The sequence below is a fragment of the Taudactylus pleione genome, unplaced genomic scaffold (assembly GCF_031769625.1).
Source record: "Taudactylus pleione unplaced genomic scaffold, aTauple2 ptg000053l, whole genome shotgun sequence".
NCBI classification, from domain to species: domain Eukaryota; kingdom Metazoa; phylum Chordata; class Amphibia; order Anura; family Myobatrachidae; genus Taudactylus; species Taudactylus pleione.
In genome coordinates this window covers 25,612,623-25,635,748 of record NW_028284455.1, presented here as the reverse complement: position 1 = coordinate 25,635,748, position 23,126 = coordinate 25,612,623, and the positions used below count along the sequence as shown (strand labels likewise).

The window sequence follows — 23,126 nt, the reverse complement described above, 5'->3', positions numbered from 1 at the left end:
GCTGCAATAGCAGAAAACATATTTTGGTCACTAAAAAACACAGACAAAATCGTAACATTAGTACAATTTGCCCACAATTTTATTTTTGCACCCTGAGCACTAGTGTTGGGAGACATTTATAAAAGTAAGCAGGACATAAAGGAAAATATCTGAATAACTTACTCTGCAGAGGACTTTGTAAATCAAAGATGAAATCTTTGTTCATAACGGCCACACTTGTTGCATAACATCTGAGACGAGGATTCAGATCAGGAAACTTTAATCTCCGGAAATAATCACTGTTTCATGCATATTCCCTTTCATTTACAATTTGACATTACATCTACATTGTTTGAAATCACTTGGTTCAGCATGTATTTCTCTCATTCAGTTCACCTATGATGTGGCACATGTAATTAGCACATTCCCATGAAAATCTTCTGCTAACAGAACTACTTCACTTGATGTCTGAATAATTAATGGAGGCCATTATTAAAAGATTACTCGGTTTGGTTCCATTTCCATTTGCAAAAGTATATTTCTTCCTCGGTCACAGGAATATTAAAGAGCTTCTTATACATTCAAACAATGATTGTTTTCCCCACATTTAAGCAAGAGCGTTTCAAGTCATAGACTCTTTTTTCCCCTTATTATAGAATATAAAAGCGACAAATATACTTTATCTCGCCTACAAGTGTCAAGTGTAGTAACATAGCTATTGCCTTTTTCTTGGATGATAAAATAATGTTTATTATTATGATATTATGATGATTCTAAAGATAATACAACATGCCGATCCAGAGTTGTGGAACGGCCTACAGTGCTAGTACTGTAGAACTGTAGTGCATAAATGACTACGCTCATGGAATGTCCAGGAGACTCACAAATTCAGGGGGCTCTCCCAACATTGTGGATCCTTCATCTCTAGAGAAGTGGATGTTCCAGTAGCTCAGTGATGTAATTCATAGAGAATCACATCATCGTGGACTTGTTCCGTACTGCACAAATCACAGAATTTAACAGTAGGGATGGGGAAGAGATGACACACACCACAGTGATATGCCCCCGAGCCTGGATGGAATTATATGGCACTGGAGTACTGGGGGGGGGGATATCAGGTGGGAGTTTAAAAATCAATGCCTATTGTATTACTAAACATTTGCAGCATCTTACAAAGTCATATATGCCCTCAAATATGCAAATATATACTTGCTGTAGCATTCTGTACTCAGAACAATATCTTATTTTAGATATAACAGTTCTTACTTGTGTAACTGTGAAGATCTCATTATGTATAGACAACCTACTTTACCAATCTGCGGTCATCAAACAGAGCCAAAAGAAATGCAACTATTCAAATATGTAATCATGCAGCACAAAATCATAATATATGCTAATATTATATAAGAACTTTGTCCGTTTGTTCCAAGTTGGCGCAAAAATTACTGAAATGATTTTCATGAAAATTGCATAATTTTGTAGTGAAAACTCTGAAATAACCTGCACTTATATTTCTATTTCAATTAGATCCATCAAGTTAAAGCTGAGCAATAACAATAATAAAATTAATTAGCATCAACAATGCACGAGATAAGTGTGGCACCATGCGAGCATCCAGTAAGGGGTGGGGGAAGAGGTGCTTTGGGCACACGTTCACTTGAATAGGATAGACTCCATAGCAATATACACACAGAAGGAAATGGTTTCACCAACGCTTTTTGGACAACACTTCGATTGGGGTAGAACGATGTAACACTCCTGTTGATAGCGGTTATACTGGGCTCCATACACAATAAAGATATTAGTTTCCACAGCGTATCAGTCTGCATCTGAGTTGGTATTTCACACTCCTCTCAATAGTATTCAATGGGGAGTGACCCAAAAACAAAGAGAGAAGAAAATGGATAGCATAATCACATTTAATATACAAATAAAAACATTTAAAATACTCAAAGAAGTGGCATCAACAATATCCTCATGTGGCTGACATATGTAGCAATTACCAGCTGTTTTTGAGAACTGGCAACGGACAGTTTTTATAAGCATGTGAGCAAGTAGGCTCTCCCAGCTGCAGTTCTGGGTCCCACCACAAGTCAAAGCTCAGTTTATGCTGGATTGCCACTCAGCATCACATCTCAAGTTCCGTCTCAAGGTAAGCCAAAACACTACCAACCCAAAACGTTTTAGATTACACATTATAGGATAAATTAACTCAGCCTAAAGGCCCCCATACACTAGTGGCGGATTGTCACGTTCCTGCGATCCAGAGATGCTGGGTTGCGTGATCGGTGAAATCCAACATGATCGTGATTTGTAAATTGCTGAAATTGACCATGTATAATTTCACAGATCCTCCGATGGATCGCGGAACATCGTTGGCTGCCGTTCAGCATTTCCAACCAGCGGATCAGCATTTCTAATCTGACCGCAGGATTGCGCTATCTGACGTTAGGTGTATGGGCCCCTTAATTCCCATAGGGAGAGGTTGTGGTAAAGGAACCAATCTGTATTTTCAAATAGACTAAGTATTTGTTGCTGAGTGACTGAAGCTAAGGATTCAATGTACTGGTCCCATTTCCTATAGAACCGCAGAACTTCCTTCTCAACATCAGGTAGAGTTGATTGTCCTTCAAAATATAAAGTTTTCATTAACATGAGTTTTACTGGATTTGGTTGTTTTAATTATACAGTACAGTTAGACTTAGAGTTATATATATAAATTAAATTTAAATATATTATATATTTTATTTTAACTTTTAATTTAGATTTTTTTTTTTAAATATGTCCCTGGAGATTTTAGAATTATCTTGGTTAAACACACATGACAGAGGAGGCTAAACATGTAGTGACGAGTAGTGATGTGTCTTCCTAGGATGCCAAGGGGTTGAGTACTACTACTTTATGGTCTCTCATCAAGCTATGATTAATAGAAAATGTAATACAGGGCTATGTTTGTGGCGAATGCCCCTTTTGCCCATTTATTTTAAAAGCGCTTAAGGGAGCTTATTCCTTTTAAAGACAGATCACTATCAATAATCACATTTTAAATAGCCAGACTTGTAAAAATAGCAAATTAATATTTTACCACAGTAAAATTACATATTTGTTCATAAAGGTGATTGTTATATTTCATTATATGCCTTGTAACATGTTTTCCCAGTTGCTCTGGTCTAGTTCTATTTAAATAGGTTCTTTATTTACTGTCCAATAAAATTACAAACTCCATCATACCTGGCTCTAAAATTGTGTTTTATTAGCTTGTAGATATAGCAACTGTTACTATCAAATGCAAATATTACATAAGAACATATTCAACGTCAGTTGAATTGCATATAAAGTACAAATGTATTTCTATTTCCATTTTTATTTTCAATTAAACAAAAAGGAAAAACAATGACAGAGATACAGGAAAAAGATCATTACCTCTAACACTGCAGGAGTGGATAAGATATGTTTCTCAATGAAAACATTCAATTTAATATTGAATTATGCTAGATGTTCCTGATATGATTGTCACTATCAATGTTCTTATTAGTATTATTATTAAGCACCTAATTTACTATGTTTCAGTCTAAATATCTATTACATACTGATTAACCTTCAATTAAAAAAAAACAATTGCGACATTTTAGATTTAAGAGCAAAGTAGCAAGTGTTTTTTTTTTTGTTTAGAAAAATAAATTAAAAAATTAAATTAGAGCATGGTGATGCAGTGTTAATAGTCAGTGATTTACATAATTCTAATGCAGTGGCTGTAATCTGACATGATAAAGAAATTGTTCATGCAATCCTTCCTCCATTCTCCTCTCCTGAGGCTGCAAATGAGATCATGTCTTCCATCATTTTTGTTTCATTCATGTCTCTATCTAAGGGGCCTATTTATTAATAAGCAGTGGTGATAATTATATTTCTGTTGCCACTTACCAAGGCAATCACTTTTTTGTCATTATTTATCAATAACTTTTAGCAAAGGCAGTTGAATGACAGTGGCCTTGAGCAGTAAAGGTTAACTTACACCCTCCAAAGCCAGTCTCTTTGGGGGACCGCATGGACAATGGAATTGTGAGGACTACAACTTTCACTTGAATAGAAAAAAAGCAAAACATTTGTTTCAAATATTTCTTATTTAAAATTAAATTGAAAAAAATACTTTTTAAAATATTAAAACTTTTATGTTCATTGATTAACTTCTGCTGTAGTCATCATTAAATATATATTAAAATGCTAATCATTGATAATGATGATGAATGTTGTATCTATATGGCAGCATCGAGACTAACTGCACATTTTTGGTTATGTTTCCACAGCCCCCCTTTTGTTTTGAAAGCTTGAAGTGTGGTGGGCAGTATCAATATGTTGGGCTTTTCTTACTACTGCCCAACAAGCAAAACATCAGTAATCAAATTATGATGTTGGTACAATGTTCATTTACACCTATTTGAAAAGAGGAAAGAAAGAAAGAAAGAAAGAAAGAAAGAAAGAAAGAAAGAAAGAAAGAAAGAAAGAAAGAAAGAAAGAAAGAAAGAAAGAAAGAAAGGAAGAAAGAAAGACAGAAAGACAGACTTAGGCCATAATGTACTTTAAATTGAATATTAACTGAAGGTAAATGGCAATTGTGTACACAAGGGACTTGTACAGTACATAACCATGGAATATTTAGAATAATTTAATTTGTGGTTAATTAAATTCCTTCACAGATCACACAATATTTTTTTTATTTGTAACAAATAAATGCTCAGCTTTACATGCTATTTTAGTTTTACAGGTTGTATACAGTATATCACTGTTACATTGTAATTTGGTATAAGATGTAAAAAGATATTCATTTGGTTCAGTTTTTACATATTAATGTTTTCTATGTATACTGAAAAAGTTAATAATATATATTCCTGTAGAACTAAATGGTAACACTGTATATGTGATCACTAGTGCAGTGTACCTAAGGTGGGACCTGAGTTATTAATGTATGCCAGAGTCATTAGTGGTTAAAACTACCAGAAATATGTCTAGACCCTATGTTTATACACATATTTTTAGAGCAACTCGATCTGTGAGATCTAAAAGCAACTGAGGCTTCTTTATTACTAGTCTTATCAACAAGCTACACTAACTTATATACAGTATATAATAATGAAAGACGAAAAGTTATCAAGGGGAGATAACATTTGCCCCAGGTTTTTAACTTCTGTCTGGTGGAAAGAAGCTGATTAGCAGCCTTGATTGTCAGACTACCTGAAAGAGACTGACAAAGGGCGTGTCAGTCTCTGCAGTAAGTTTCTCACTGCCTGGGGAACAGGTCAGTGACCTGTTGAGAGACACTGTGATTACTGAATGTAAATGCTGGGCTAAAGACTTCTGTTTTGTTTCAGGGATGTTATGTCCTTTCACTCTGAGAGAGGGAATCATTTTGTTTAGTTAGAGCTGGATAGGCCAGAATTAACTTTTAGTTTTGTAGTGCTAATAAAACTAACTGTGGATACTTGAAACAAGGCCCTGGATTGGTGTACTACTACTTGGCTGCTGCATGACAAGAGAAACTGCTTTCCCCAGGAAACGACACAGTTACCCTGATCTTGCTACAATCCTATCTATCTATCTATCTATCTATCTATCTATCTATCTATCTATCTATCTATCTATCTACAGATGTAGCCACGCTCATCTATCCCGTAATGCGAGCACATTGCGGCTTGGATAGCATGACTAGTGTGCATGCGCACACCATAGACTTCAATGGGGTGAATGCCGGCTGCTCCTAGTCACAGCCCAGCGAGAGCTGCATTATGCTGCGATGCATCTGCCCATGCGCACGCATCACAGTAACAATGTAGATGGCTACATCTGTATCTATCTATCTATCTATCTATCTATCTGTGCAATAGTTTGAATTAGCAATAATCTGCAATAAATTATAGAGCAATATAAGTCATCATATCGTACAGCAAAATATTAGTTACGTCAAGAACATAGTACATATGTTTTCTTGCTATAATACAGAACATATTAAATTGTACAGTAGGTAAGCTGGAATACATGGACATATGTTGAAGCAAGATCATGTTTTTTTAATTGTAGGTAAACTGGAGTACAGGGACATATGTTGTAGCAAGTTCATGTTTTTTAATTAATAGTTACACATTCACTCCAACCACACAAAACAATAAGTGCAGCCATGAATCAAGAGACACATTTCACATAATGGCTTTGTATACCTCTGCTTACCAAATTATAAAATAAATTGAAACAAGGTTTAGTTAAAACTGTCTACATAGACAATAAAACCAATCTAAATAAACATTGAAATTACACAATAAACACACAATAACATACATAAGAAATAATTGCATAATAAAACACTAATGATAACCAGTAACAAACTAATAATGATAATGCAGAAAAAAAACTAAATAAAAAGCTTAATAAAAAAAGTAGCAAAGCATCAACAAAGGACTAAAAATATCATACAAATCAACAATTATTCGTACTGAGAAAAACAAATAATTCAATGGCACTCCAATTGCATTTAATCAACAGTTACATATAAATTACATAATAATTAGTAATAATATATGTTTAGCAAAATATGTACAGTAATAGCAATACCATAATACTGATTTGTACTGTCTCACAAGAACATAAAAGATTTTAAAGTGAATAATAAACACATAGGGGGGAATTCCTTGATAAAACCTTCAGTTAATGTGTGCTACTGTAACTTAATGCAGCTATCGCCCCTTAATGTCACTTATCGCTTGTATGCATGCTCCTGTTTAACTCCTGATTCAATACAAAAAGTCATCTACTAGATTCGGGCGATAATTCTTGAAGGTATTTTACGCATTAGGTATAGGTGAAAATGGGATAATCAGCCTGTATTTGGGGCTTTTAAGGCTTGCCAAATGTTTGTTATAAGTATTTTCCAATAACAGTGAAAATATCATAGAAAGCAAGTGTTTTTCAGCAAATTAAATGCTGTAGTTAGAATAAAGGGTACATAATATGCAGGACAGTCCCAGTGGTTCTGAACTAAGGCCCTGATTCAGAGGGCTCGCTCTGAATCAGGGCGGGTGCTTTATTTTTTAGTTGCGGCCTCCTGTCCGCTCGCATAGCTGTGGGTTACCACCATTGCTACCATCGGGCTTGCGACGAGACCCTTGCGGTAGGGTCTTGTTGCCGCAAGCCCCAGTGGACTTCCTGCTCTAATAGAACAGGAAGTCCACATACTGACATCACGAGTAATGTCAGTAGGGCCGCCCACAAACGGCAGGCATTCCTGCAGGAACGCCTCCATTTGCCCTGCCACACCCCCTCCCCGCCTTCCAAACGGGGCGAGCTGTCGATCAACATCGGCAGCCGCCACTTTTGGATGCGAGCGCCGGAGCGAGCATTTTTGCGCTCACTCCGGGGCTCGCGCACACGCAGTGCGCATGCCTCGTGTGTGCACTGCCTAACAATCGACCCGCTTGCAAGCGCATAGCGCTTGCGAGCGGGTCTGAATCAGGCCCTAAGTTAAAATAGGGTTTTTCCCCAACTTTTCACCAGCTCGGGGGGTTCCAATAAAAAAACATGTTAGCTACTATACAGAATTAGTGCACATTAACTAGGTGGCTAATTCAATAGGGCATCATTTTTATATTCCCCCAAAGTTCACTATTACACGCAAAAACAGGTTATCATGGCTATTTGAGTTCCCCCTATAGTCAGTATGCTGTGTAATAGAGCCTTACCTTTGCCATTTGGGCTTGTACTCCAGTGGCTTTCAGTGATGCAACTGCTTTCTGTGCTGCTGCAGGACTGTCAAAATCTACAAATCCATAACCTGTGAAGATGAACATAGGAAACGGTCAACAAACCCAAGGATTACGAACTGTTATTTCATTTTATACGGCACTAATATCAGAAAAGCACTAGTGTGTTTAGGTTCCCCACTTTAAGGCATGATAACAACAATACGAAAAAGAATACCTAGCGCTAATGAAAGCAGGGGGACAAGTACTGATGCAGCAGTATAAAAGGAGGTTATGGTCAGCCTCCCGTACATATATTAAAAAACACAAGAAAATACTGCGCTCCAATAGCTATATTAGGACACAGATGTATCACATATCAACAAATTCCAATTGAAAAATAAATTATAAACAGTTTATTCATGGATGGTAAAACACAATTAGCAGCATATATATCAAAGAAAAAAATGCACAATATGTGAATCTACATGGACATATACATGCATGGACAAAATTATATACATAAACAGTCACAATAAATAATTAGAAAGAGTTGATCAGGCTCTTTCACTAATAGGAATAAAAATTTGGTAAAATTGATATGTTGACTAAACAAAGCATAAGGTTTGTCAGAAAAAAATTATCCAGAATGATTGTAGCTTAGTGAAAGAGCATGATCAACTCTTTCTAATTATTTATTGCGACTGTTTATGTATATAATTTTGTCCATGCATATATATGTCCATGTAGATTCACATATTGTGCATTTTTTTCTTTGATATATATGCTGCTAATTGTGTTTTACCATCCATGAATAAACTGTTTATAATTTATTTTTCAATTGGAATTTGAGTAATTTTGTTTTATTATTTTATTTTTTTAAATTATATTTAGTAAGATGCAGGACCTAGATCACACAAACATTTTTAAAAATAAGCAATAAAAATAACAGAACAAAAATACATATAACAGCACTGTAACTAGTCAACAATTAGCATTCATTGGGGAATAAATAATCAAAAACAAATAAATCAATAACAAATACTGTAAGATAAGCACCATGTGCAAAATACATACAACAGCCCTCTACAAGTACTGCAAACGTCCATGTCAGCCCCACCAACCCACCTGCCATATAGCCCAGTATGTTGTCAAAAGAAAGAAAACAGGAGACCCCAAATATATATAACTAGTAGCGGGGTCACCAGAAAGAATGTGCAGCTCATAGTAAGTGGTGCTTTGAAGACAACTCAGGTGCCAATGTTTTACAGAATTCCAAACTGTATGTTGCTTTCCCAAGTGTCACACAAAACCTCAACTCTTCTTTCCTATTCTAATCCAACCTCCATCCATTCCATATGGAAGATATACACCAATTTTCCTTTAGACATATAAATAGAAGCAACAGAACTTTGGAATAAGAAGGAACAATAACAGCTATGCTACATTTTACTAGCACTAGATATGGGAGTAGTCTTTAAATACTCTCTAGTTGGCAGTGTTCAGTATATATACAGAGAGAGATTTTTTTTTTTAAAAACAGCCAATATGTAAAAATTGCACAGATGTTTGAGTATTAAAAACATTACTTTTGTATCACTAGTATTATTAAAGTAACCTAACATTCTTTAGAACATCTGCATTTTAAACATGACTTTTTTTATGATAACATTCATTTAAATTCATAGCATTATAAATGTTTAATATATAATAAGCATTTTGTACTTTAGCTGCACTAGTGTGGATGATTAGAGGGTAATCCCAAACTGACGGACTAAGGGGTCTATTTACTAAGGGGAGATAATGGGTTAGAGATGCTAATGACAGAAAAAAATCCTTGAACATACCGCTTCTCAGTATATACTAAAGGGATTTTCTCTGCCTGCAGGCTGCCTGCGCTAAGTGCAGGCTACAATATCGCACTACACCTGGGGCACTTAGCGCTGCCATAGAAACCTATGGCAGCACTAAGTGTACCAGGTATTACTAAGGTGACTCACTTTCTGTCGGGTATCTTCTCCAGCGCTGATACCGCCTCCTTTAGCTGCCAGTATCTGTTTCTCCTCACTGGAGAAGCAGGACTTGAGCTGTGTCAGTTTGGACTTTTGTTAATAAAGTTTGCTGAATAAAAAAAACCTCCTCTCTGCTTCCTGCTGCAACGGGCTCCGGAGACCTGGTGATGGTGAGTCCTATGTCTCTTTACTATGCCGCTTACACCGCCGAGGGGGTGACGTAATGTTCACCCTCCTCGGCGGGTCTATTATTAGTAATACCTGCGGGAGCCAGCTCCTGCTTCACAGTGGTAGCAGGTGAAGCAGGAGTGGCATTAACTCCACGTTATGTGGAGTCTTAGTAAATAGTCCTCTGAGAAACCAAGGGGCTGAGGTGTTCGGTTTGGGGGAGTGTGTTCTTCCAGTGCTCAAGCAAGTTCAGAGCTAGTTTGCTGGTGAGTTCAAGCTCATACCCATTTTGGTTAAACCTGACAATTATTCTTATTGGGTGTGGAGACATCTATCGCAACGTCTCATTTGACTACAGTGATATAGACAGAATCCAATGAGATCACAGTTGAAAGAAAAGTGAGTCTGAATTCCAAAAGGGAGGCTCTGAAACACAGTCAATACCACATAAGTTGAATGGCAAACAAGCATTTTCAAAGGGAGGCTACTGTACCTAGTTTATGCTATGCGGAGACGGAGACATACTGAGTACATGACAGCTAAATGTAAGAATCCAAAAGCAGACTGTCCCATTGGGGAATTGATTATTGAGGGCTGAGAAGACTGACTCCAAAAAGTTCTAGGAGGGGCATGTGAATTAAGCTAGCAATTTAGATGCCAAAGTATGACCAGTAGAAGAGAATTAGGAGCCTATATATTATTTTATCAGTTCATATAACAACGGATACTTTAATTCTGAATGAAACTTCCCCAACTATGTACTAATTGTAACTCGCAGGAACAGCAGTAGCAATAACCATTGTCCCTGCGAGTTACTTTCCCGGCATACAGTATTTGAAAGACTCCTCTAGATGAAACTGACACTGTACGTGCCAACAGTTTCACATACATGAACCGACCAGAGACTGCAGGAGAGGGATCATAAGATCCCAATTAGCATTCAACTAATACCTATGAAATGCTTTCATAGGTATAAACCAGCTTAGGCCATCTGAGTATGGTATAAACCTACAAGGGCCAAACTCCGAAATCCTCGCTTTTCAGAATTTGGTGCATAGAGGTCATATCGTAGTCCCCATTGCAGGGCCGGTGCAATGATTCCTGACACCCTAGTCAAAATGTTAGCATACCCCCCCTTCCCCTTCCCCCCACACACACCAATTTTACACTCCCCAACCAGTAAAGTGAAAGTGCAACATCTTATACTGAAAGTCCCCCCTCCCCGCACACCAATTACCCACTTCCCATCCAGTAGGGTTCCTCTTATACTGTAAATCCATCATGTACACACACACATACACAAATTAAGGTTAAAGTGCAGCAACACACACACATACCTTAACACACACACCTTAACAAACAACTGTAAGTTCTCCACCCCTCCTACAAAGCCAGATACAGTTTGCTTAATATGTTAATGCTACAGGTGTCTGGACTCGAGAGGAGGATTGTAGTGCAGTGATGATGCCTGGGAAGAGCTGAGCTGCGCATCGCAGCAGCTTCCCTGGATGATTCAGCCATCTTACTGGCTATAAGCTAAGGTCATTCCGAGCTCCGGTGAAAGCTCTGGCTCACAAAACAAACAACGGTGCAACTGTGGCAAAGGATCAGTGGGCACCACTACAGTGAAGTGCAAATAACTCTTCGGAGTCAGACAGTCCTGCTCCTCATCTCTTAAAAGCAGAGGAGGAGCTGAGGGAATGAGAAAGCTCGCCAGGGGGCAGGCGGCTTAGGGGTGATTCAGTGCCACTGACAGACACTGTGCGGGTGGATCATATGGAAGGGAGAGGATACCTAGCATTACCAGTGCACTACCTTCGGTGACGAGATGACTAACAGCGGTGGCTGCGGCTGACTAGACTTGTCCAGTGGCTGCCACCAGGGTAGGCCACCACTATGTAATTTTATTTGTAAAACATTCAGCGGTGTGCTGCGGTGACCTCCAGTGGCTGGCGCCCTTTGGCAATGGTGACGCCAAACCTGCCCCATTGATAATAACCGCTGTCCCTGGGAGTAACTTCCCCAGCATTTTGGAGAAGTTCTTCACATTTGTGAAAGACTCCTCTGGGGAAATCTGACACTGCGCATGAGCATAGACTCATTTTCCAGAACTGGATGGAGGCTGAGAGAAAGGGATTGGGAGACCTCTTTCCTGTGAGTAAAGCCTCCATAGGCTTACAGCGGTTTACACCATCTGAGGATGGTGTAAACTAACTGGGCCAAACTCCGAAAAGTTTTGCTTTACGGAGTTTCGTAGATAGAGGTCACATTGTAGTCCCCATTCCTAATAATGGGGACTGTAATCTGCAGCGCTAAATAGCCTTCTGCAAGAGATTTCTGTGCAATCTCCTGCAGAAGGCTATTTATAAAATTATGCAGAAACTGCAGTTTCTACATAATTTTATGAAAGAAAACTTGCTTGATAAATAGGTCCCTAAAGATTATTGCAAACTTATGTGCTATACAGTAGGTATACACAAAAAATAATTACTCAGATGACATACTGTAGCAATCATTTGAATTATAATAAATCACAGCATTAAAAAGAGAACAAGCGCATATACAAAATAATAACAACCACAATTTTCAGTTAGGTGGATAACTAGGTATGTAGTCTGGAAGCCGGCGGTCGAAATGCCGACCGCCAGCTTCCCACTTATCATTAGCCCCACGACGAAATCCTGGCACTAGGGGGGGTTAGGCACTAAAGGAGGGTTAGGGGGGGAGAGGGTTAGGGCTGACGTCCGGTGGTATAACATTCCGGATAACTACACATTGCCAGATAAGGTGCAGAGAGGTAATATGCAGTTTCTCTACTTATGCATGGAGACAATACAATCCAAAAGTGCTCGGTCTATTGAATTCAGAAGCATTTTCATGTACATTGTTTCAGACTGCAAAAGTGACTGCGACCAGGCTGTTTAGGTGACATTTTTCTGTTTGCCATGATTTTTTAGATATACAATAATAAGCTTTTATCTAAAATTAAAACTAAAAGAAGGGTTATACTACAAACTTCTTAATAATGTGATTTTATTGACTAACTCTCTCCTATGTAGGTAATGGGTGACTACGATCAGTTCTGTTGCTAAACACAAGCAGTTTTCTCAGTCCTCCATTTACCCTGTTGCTAAATATGTACATCACAGAGCCAAGTCGGAGAACATTTTCCAAGCAGAGCATAATATTTATATATATCCTTTTAACTTGTAAAAAAAAACATCTGGCATGTTCAAAAATACAGAGGAACATTTTCAAGCAGATGTTTCACAGATACAAGTACAATTCTTTAAAATAGAAGCTACTGCATTTCCTGTAAAACAGTTTCTAAGAATATAGCTTAAATTTTGAATTTGTGAAATGTTCCCTAATTAATTTTAACATTCTCAAGGCAAATCACAACACACTCAATACACCATTCACTTAGAATTTCTTTACCACTTATTTGCTGTTAGTGCCTAGTGCCTAAACCTAACCTCCACCTCCCCGCACCCTAATCCTAACACTCCCTACCAGGTGCCTAAGTCTAACCCTTCCCCTAATGCCTAACCCTAACCCCGCTACCTAACCCTAACCTCTCCCTAACACCCCGATATTTACCTTCGGGATGTTGACGGTCTAGGTCAGGATCCTGGCACCAGTATCCCGACCGCCGGCATCCCGAAGGTAAGTACCGGGGTGTTAAGGAGAGGTTAGGGTTAGGTAGCGAGGTTAGGGTTAGGAATTAGGGGGAGGGTTAGAGTTAGGCACCCGGTAGGTAGTGTTAGGATTAGGGTGCGGGGAGGTGGAGGTTAGGTTTAGGCACTAGGGGGAGGTTAGGTTTAGGCACCGGGGAGGGGGTGTTAGGTTTAGGGTGTGGGAAGGGGGAGGTTAGGGTGAGGCACTTTGGGGGGAGGTTAGGGTTAGGCATCGGGGAGGGTGGGTTAGGGTAGGGGTTAGGGTAGGGCTTAGAAAAATACTTATTATTACTTCCTATGGATGTCGGGATTTTGGCTGTCGAGATACCGCTGTCTGTATTCTGACCAGCGGCATCCCAACAGCCGGGATTTCATACCCAACCCCCATTGTCCATTGCAGTTTAGAGGCTAAGAAATCATATTTTGTTTTGTTGGTAGGCGATTCTACCTGGCAATGAAGTCATAGCGGAAAATATCACTTTCTTTGCAGCTATGGGCGCTAATAGGAACCACTGTCCCAACAACATAATCTTCAGAAATGGGGCTGAACAATAATTCCTTATTACTGCAAATGATATGTAACAGGAAACTGGCAAAATTCCAAAAATCAGTCCCTAAAGGTGTATTATTGTGAATTAAGTAATTAGAGTTCATCATGCACTTTCTTACCAATATACTGAACCACTAGCAATCTGTGTCCTATAAGGATCGCCCAGTCCATGAAATTAATGGTTTGGAAAAATATCTTAATAAAAATACACAAAATATTTTACCAGCAGTTGGACAAGTACACAAAACATATATATAGTTCCACATCTAACTTCTCAATGTCCCATATTTACAACATAACTTTATGCTTTGTGTAATCATTCTTGGATTTCTACCAAGTCCCTGAAATGAAACCCACCAATGTAATGTATAATCCTGGCTGCTATGCTGAGAAATGTCTCATCATGAGGCAGCATTCGGACTATGGGATGCCATCATTTATTTTAAAATTGGTAAGCCTGGCCTCTCAGAACTTTTCTTTCACATGTTTCTTGGTATCGACTGATTTAATTTAAAAACATACAGAGGTCTATGTACTAAGCCTTGAACGGTGATAAAGTACAAGCCAATCAGCTCCTATGTGTCACTTTTTAGTGTTTGAAAAATGACAGTTAGAAGCTGATTGGTTGGTACTTTATCTCTCTCCAAGGCTTAGTACATCTCCCCCACAGTATGTTAAATCATAATATTTATTTAGATGCTTTGCTTTGTCCTACAATTAACTTTGACATAACATTGGATCACTCAGTAATTCATGTCAAGTTATTATGATGATACATAGGGGCCTTTTTATCAATTATTATTTGCGGGATATCCTCTAAAAAGACCTTCAAATAATAGATATCCCCCGAATGTATATAGCCAGGGGCTGCAGTCTCCCATTTTTGCTTGCAAAAGTAGCCCCCATGGCTGCTTTTTAGTTGAGTTACCAAGCTCGCTTGGCCCCAGTAGTTAATGCCATTTGAAGATGCTGTTACCTTGTTGTAGCCTGTGGGCTACATTTTGCAACAAGTATTGGGAGTGGGATCCGTAGGATCTCTCCCCAGCATTCACCACTAGCGTATACGTGGTCAGCAGACCCTGCTCCTGAATGTGATCCTTTTATTACTTACACACCGCAGGGTCCTGTCCCTGCGAGTGATAAGCGGCAATAAAAAAAGTATCATGTCTAAAACCAATAATTAATAAATATGCACCTAAAACACAAAAGGGGAGATGTACTAATATCTTGAAAGTGATAAACTACCAGCCACTCAGCTCCTAAATGTTACAGGTTGTGTTTGAAAAATGACAGTTAGGAGCTGATTGGTTGGTAGTTTATCACTCTCCAATTCATCACTTTCCAGAGCTTAGAACATCTGCCCCAAAATGAGTTCCCCCTCTCTCTAGTTCTAAAGTGCAGTTAACAGCAATATTGTCTTTTTTGGTGTCACAGTAACTAAGTTTTGCTGAATAAAAGGTTAAAGCATTTTATATGCACAGTCTCTGATATCTATCCCAGCGCTCTCATACAGTGTTTTGATGTCGCGAGATATTAATTAATTTAAAATATGCCACCCAACAAGGATTGTGGGAGACAACATAATAAAACAAGCACCCAAATACAGATCCACCATGGGTGGTGGAGAGATGGTTTAACAAAAATTAAAGCTCCTACCTACCCACTAGAGGTTGATTCCTAGCACTGGGCACTATAACTGCCCCTCTAATGTTGGATGAAGAGCAGGTCAGAAATACCAACTGCCAGCCTATGGCTTGCTGGGACTAGATTCACAGCTAGGAATATTACACATTATTTAAATCTGGTGCAGCATGAAAAAACTCTTATAGAGCCTCTAATCAGAGTACTGATTAGTTGAACATTGGACGGAGAGAAATCAAAGCGTTCATCTATTCATATATGTGAGAAGTGGTGAGAAAAAGTCTTTCAGCCCTGTAAGTGACTCTCCTTTAAAACCCTCTAAACCCGTGCAGCTCTGGTACCATGGATGGAGAAGGAGGATAATTTTTCTCAGATTGTACTTCATGAAATTAAGAGAATATTCTGTAAATTACATCTGATGAAGACTGGAGACACCCCTGTGACTATACATATAACCAGGACTATTTTTCTGAAAAATAGGTTCATGAACCTGGAGCTAATGGGGGTGGGGCTATAGAAAAACAATTTTATATAGATATTATATAAATATATATTTATTATATATACACATATATATAGTATTTAGAAAAGAAGGAACTCAAAAGGGATTTTAAAATAAAACTTACCTTATGAAAAATAAATTTTGGCCGAGGACATTACGTCATAATTAATGAGAGGTTCAGGAAATGAGGATCTGCTTGAAACCCACTTGCTAGGAGCTGGTCGATTGTCGCTTTCTGCGCATGCGTACACATCGCAGTGCGAGAGATCGGGAAGCGATCGCTCGTTGCGCATAGACTCCCCACCAGAGTGAGTGACAGGAGAAGGCCTTTGTGGGTGGTGACGGGGCAGGCCACTAGAAACGGGGGAGTGGAGGTGCGAACGCAGGCATGCATGAGCGTCTTAATGCCGTTTCAGAGGCATGCATAATTAACAGGCAGCATCATAGTACACGTCACCTGGTTGTATTTCACACTAAAGTGATCGCAGTGCTTGCAGTAGGGTATAGTCAACCTCAAGCGCTGCGTTCACTTCCGATGGTGCCCGATGTACCGATGGTTGCATACACTTCCTGGAGATGACGTGGGCAAGTGGGCGTCTTAAGACAGGCTAGTGGTCGTCTGCATACACAAAGCGATCGCAATCCAAGACATTGTGGGCGTGCTTATGCCTTGCTGTGCGATCGCCTGCAGTGCTGTCACTTAGCCGAATTTGCATACGCTGGGTGTGAGCATACACATCTAGTGAGCAGGTCTGAATGAGCTCCTGAGTTCCTGCTGAAAAATAGCCCTGCATGAGCTGGTCAGTTCCTAGGAGGGATTTAACTTTTCTTTTAGGGCAATGTTTGTGTATTTTTTTTAAAACTATCTTTCTGTTAACTACTGTATATCAGGGTTTGACAATGTGAGGCTTTCTAGCTATTAGCAAATAGATAACCTGCATTGGCATGAATGTTGTCATAAAGCCAAATGCCTACTTTCAATGTGTAATCTAGAGTTAGACAAACTTTAAATATAATAATTTCAGATATTGCTTTAGTGAGGGGATGAGACATAGGAACAAAGGCCCTCATTCAGAGCCGCACGTTAACAACAGTACGCTCGTTCCGAGCGATGTTTGCACATCTGCGCATGCGTACGCTTTTTAGTACGCATGCGCGAACCAGTCAGTGCGGCCGAAAATCCTTTGTACGCTATATAGCGAGTGCCGGCTATTTTGAGTGACAGAATGAGGCGTATGTGGGTGGTAACAGGGGAAGGTGCTTGAAAATGGGGAGTGGAGATCCGAACGCAGGCGTGCTTAAAGGTCAAAACGGGCGTTTTATGGGTGTGTATATTTAAAACAGCAGCGTCATTGACCACGTCACTGGGTTATTTTATAGCCCGAACTGCACGCAAATTTGTGGTAGCAAACACCAACCACAAGAATAGCGAGCAGTTCATACGCTGGTCGATGTACTCGATTAATCTAATAAATAGCGGACATGACGTAGGATGCGTGCGGCCAGGGGGCGTTTTTAACAAATAAACGAGCGTATGTTTTGCTCGCTCGTTCAGACTTAGAGGCGTGAACAGACTGCAATGTGCGTACGGATCATTTGAATAGCCACCCCTTGTTTTTAAACGAACGACCGCAAATAGCGTACGGCTCTGAATGAGGGCCAAAGTTACTCTGTGTTTGGATATGTCTGCACAATGACACTTAGAGGAAACGCAGGATATCAGGGGGGGGGGTGTTTCCAAAAAGCTTGATTTTAGAGAGTGTGGCCAGCCAATGAAGGGAGCATAATTAGCACTTAAAAAGCTATAGTCTGCCTCGTACAAAGTGCAGTGTATGTAATTCATCAGACATATAAGGGCCAGCAATCACAGTAAGCCATTAGATGCTGCAATAGGGCCAGCCTGTTTGAGCTGAATGTTTTTTTTCTTCCCTGATCTGGGCACCATTCCTCAATCCAAGTCCTCTGCCCTGCAGATCACTGGAGCAGTACTGAGTGTCTGGGGAAATGGCAGAAGAACCTAGCACCAGCCCTAAACATATATGTACCCATTGGTCTTCTTATATACTGGATTGTGTATGTAATACAGTATTAATGTAATTAACACTATACAGTTGATTGTCTATAGTGCAGGCTGTAGGGGAGATATAAAAAAATGCTTTTTTAGGCTATCAAACATATCTCTTATGAAACATAAGTGTTCAGGAGAAAGGGTAAACATCCAATAATAAATATACATATATACTATAACCCAGTGGTTCCCGAACTTTTTTGAATCACGGCGCCCTAGAGTATCAGCATTGTATTGACGGCACCACTAAGATTAAGGCCCTGATTCAGAGCCGTTCGTAAGCGGCCGCTCGTTCGTTCTGACCGATGTTCGCACATTTGCGCATGCGTACTGATTTTAATACGCATGCGCGAACCAGTCAGTGCGGCCGAAAATCGTTTGTTCGCTATATAGCGAATGCCTGCTATTTTGAGTGACAGAAGGAGGCGTATGTGGGTGGTAACAGGGGAAGGTGCTTGAAAACGGGGGTGTGGAATTCGAACGCAGGCGTGCTTAAAGGTCAAAACGGGCGTTTTAAGGGAGTGCATAATTAATACAGCAGCGTCATTGACCACGTCACTTGTTTTTTTTTTACTCAGAACTGCTCGCAAAATAGCGGTTGAAAAAACCAACTACAAGAATAGCGAGCAGTTCAGACGCTGTTCGATGTACTCGATTAATCTAATAAATAGCGGACATGACGTATGGTGCGAGCGGCAAGGGGGCGTATTTTTCAAAATTACAACCGCAAGTTTTGCTTGCTCGTTCAGACTTAGAGGCGTGAACAGACCGCAAATAGCGAACGGTTCATTTGAATAGCCACCCCTTGTTTTAGAACGAACGACCGCAAATAGCGATCGGCTCTGAATGAGGGCCTAAGTTTGTTATTTAGAAATTCAGAAAAAAATGTAGTGTAATAGTAAAGTGAAGTATATTGTGCTTACCTGTCATCCTTAGGTTCAGTTATGTGGTGATGGACAGGTTTGTACTTCTGTTTGTTCACATACTTACATTACATTGAACATAAATAATTTGAGTTAGTGATGGACCACCAACCTTAGGCACCCCTGCAAGTGTCCCAAGGCACCCCAGCAGGGCCGGATTAAGCTCTGTGGGGGCCCCTGGGCAACAAACATGTGGGGGCCCCTATCAATAAAGGTTTTATATATATATATATATGTGATACCCCTAAAGTGTATATTGTCCAGCTTATCTAGATATATGGTATGTTGAGATAATAATTCATATATTTACACTGCATTATGTGGTAGAAGGGTGCTGATTGATGTACTGTAGGTGCTCAGTAAATAAGCTAAAAAGACTGTCAGTCTGTGTATTTACACAGCGTTAAATAGTAAGGAAATGCTGTTTGATGTGTCAGCGCCCCCCCTCCCTAGAGAGGACATTGGAGCAGCTTGCCTTCCCTGAACTATTGTGCACTGATGGGCGCGCGGCATGGAGCAGGTTAATGCCGCCGCCGCAGAGGGGAGAAGGAGCTCTATGGAGACCTGAGTAGAGAGAAGCGGCGCGCGCGGTCGGCGGAAAGCGGACCCGCACGCGACCGCTGGAATATAAGAGTTTTCCCGCGGGGGCTGCTGGGGGTTGGCCTGATTTAAGCGAGCAGCGGGGGAAGCGCTGCACTTACCGGCGAAAGGGAGTCCTGAGGCAGCGGTGAGCGGTGCAGAGTCTGCGCACTCACCTGGGAGTCCTGAGGAGACTGTCGGCAGGAGCCGCTGGCAGAGAGAGAGCTTGGATCGTAGCTCAGCTGAGAGGAAGCTGCCAGTCTGCAGGGGTCCTGAGAGGAAGCAGCGTCAGCAGGGGGATGTCTCCAAGCCTGCCCCTTCTAGGTGACTGACAGCTGGGGAGCTGAGAGGCTGCCGCCGAGACTCAGAGAGGAGAAAGGGGTTTTCAGCAATGGAGCCGGCCTGCATCCTCCCCCTTCTTGTGACTGACGGCTGGGGCCAGAGAGTATCAAGTGCTGAGGCGCGGCTTCCACTGGATGGGACGGACCAGAGCTGGTGACAGGTGGAGCAGTGAGTACTCTGACCCGCTCTTAACGCAATCCCTGTCAGTTAAACACAGCCCCAATATTAGTTAGTGCATACCAGCTGAGGAAGAAGTTCTTTCAGTCTATAAGCAACTTGGATCCCTAGTGACTTTAGTGCAAACCCTATGGGACAAATGTATTGAATGCAGTAAAAGGCAGTATCCTATACAGTGAGAGTTCCCCATCCTGCAGGGAGAATATAGCATACACTTTTACTATTTGGATGTAGACATTGCTGTCAGGTAACTCCCATCGGTACATTCTCTGGACCCTAAAGCTCTTAAATTTGCTGACAGGAGATAACAGACACTGTGTAAGTAAGGGAGCAGCCATACTCTCAGCTAAGCCGCAGGAAGCAAAACCAGGAGGAAGTACAACTAACTCTGCTACATCTAACCTTAACAGAGCCCAGTCAGCTACCATACAGCTTTCAGTAAGGAAATATTGTTATATTACACACTGCATCCAAGCCAGTTGTTAATACTGTGCAGTAAGGGAAGTAGAGAGTTGTATTGTGCACGCTACTACCAGAGACAAGTAACCTGTTTAAAAAGCCTCAGTGCAGGATCTTGCATAGATAGAGTACATTTCAACTTATTCCCCAACATTCTTCTTCAACCCGGGCAACGTTTATAAAAACTGTCTCCTAGCTAGCTAATCACTTGCATGCAGTGAGAAACTTCGAGACTATTGCATTCTGTGTTTTTCCTGGTGCACCAGGTAGATGTGGTAGAACACGCTTTATTTGTTCTGTTATACATATGTGTGATGTAATATATATGTTCGTTTTTAACCTTCTTCTCTGCAGTTGGATCGCAAGTCCAGTGTTCCGGTTACAATAAAATTTGCGGATCCAAGTGTAAATTTATTTGCTTAAAAGTGTGCTGAAAAAAATCGAATTGTTCTTCTGAAATGCTAATGTAAAAGTTGTCACTAATTTGAACTGATCTTGTTTGAATGAATATCACATCCTATTGCCACTATTGCCTTTATCTAAATCATTACCTTCCGGAAGATTCCAAGGTGATCCAGAGACAGAGTATTTGGTAAGGAAGCACCCTAACACATCACTAGTAGAATAGAACACCCTTAGCGGGGTGTTACATATATATATATATGTATATATATATCTATATCTATATATATCTATATAAATATAGATATATATACATATATACACACATATAGTACCCCTTCTGAAATGCCCCCTGAAGTTGTGCCCCTTCTCTAATGCCCCCAGTAGTTGTGTCCCCTGCAATGCCCCCAATAGTTGTGTCTCTTATTCAATGCTCCCTGTAGTTGTACCACTTGTCTGATGCCCCCAGTAGTTGTGCCCCCTGCAATGCCCCCAGTAGTTGTGCCCCCTGCAATGCCCCCTGTAGTCGTGCACCCTAAAGTAGTGCCCCCAGTATTAACTCCCCCTCCGCGCCCACACACCTGTGAAAAACGTACCTGTCAGGGCTCCCGGGTCCCGCCGTCGCGGCTGCCGCTGCCTGCTGAATACGGCGCGCAGGCTCCTCTCATTGCGTGGGTGCCGTCATGACGTCACCCGCGCAATGAATCACTGGGAACGCTGGCCTCTGAAGCGCTCAGAGGCCAGCGTTCCCAGTTAGTTGGTCACGATCTACATGCAGGAGCTCCGCGAGCTTCTAGTAGATCGCGACCAACCTTAGCCGGACCTAACCTGAGGCATGTGGCCAGGGGTCGGGGACAGTGTGTGGGGGCCCCCTATGTGTGGGGGCCCCTGGACGACCGCCCCTGTCACCCTGCCTTTAATCCGGCCCTGCACCCCAGGGCACACAGTTTGGGAACCACTGCTATAACCAGTAGGAGACAGAATGTTAAAACACCTGTCTTTTCTTGCTTGCTGCTGATCTCTGATCTCTTTGGTCCGGTGCACTAATTGTGCGCTCAGATCCATACATAGAGTAGATTTAGTAGGTGAAGCTGCTGCCACTGGGTATGTGGTAGCAGCTACTTTCAACTCCTTATATTGCATATTGTGGTTGTAGCTCCAGTAAAATCATTTTATATATACTGCTGTTGTGGTCATGGGGATGAGAGGTTTCTGGGCAACTGGAAACCCCCCCTGCTTTTTCTTATTACACCATAAACCACATTTGTTGTGCATAGGTAGGGAATGTAAAAAAAAACCCATAAACTTATTGCAGAAATATTTCTGCACATAATTTGAGCACAAAAAGAAAATCTATTTTTGTTCTTGCCTGTCCTGTTGGCACATTGTAAATTTCCTTAACCATTTTTTGCTGTAAAACAGCTAAATAAATACCAATCCTAGTGAATCCTAATTTATGTTCCAGTTTGACATTTCTGATGTACTGCTTATCTGTTGTGGCATAATGTAATAATAATACATTCACTCAAGGATTTGTAAAGTAGAAGAATATGTCCTTGTGTGTCTTAATTTAAACACTCTGCAACAGACTGCATATAGTCAGCATAGTCAGCAATAATGGTACAAAGAGTAAGCGCATTCTGTGTGCAAAACATGTTCTGGTTCCATGAACACATGCAAAATAATATTTTTTAATTAAGATGAGTCTCCATCTGGACTCTACTGCTTTACTGTTTTATTAACAGTCTCAATAGACAGGGTGTTACAAAGTGGATACCAGTCCAGATCCCCGATATACTACAGGGCCCCAAGTCTCTATGGACTGAACACTTAGGGCCTACTACTCGCCTATGTTTAGAATGCAATTTAAATTAGGAATCACGCCGCCCGACGGCACAATAATAACTAAAAACAGAAACT

General features: G+C 40.5%; 1 protein-coding gene across 5 annotated transcripts in view; it reads right to left on the bottom strand.

The window, feature by feature from the left end:
* RBMS3 (RNA binding motif single stranded interacting protein 3) overlaps window positions 1-23,126 on the bottom strand; it is a 670,995-nt gene that overhangs the window by 320,568 nt on the left and 327,301 nt on the right. For all 5 annotated transcript variants that reach the window (XM_088462760.1, XM_088462762.1, XM_088462759.1 and 2 more), the window contains one exon: window positions 7,707-7,798. In XM_088462760.1, coding sequence (XP_088318886.1) covers window positions 7,707-7,798 — 92 coding nt within the window. The remainder of the gene's footprint in view (window positions 1-7,706; window positions 7,799-23,126) is intronic.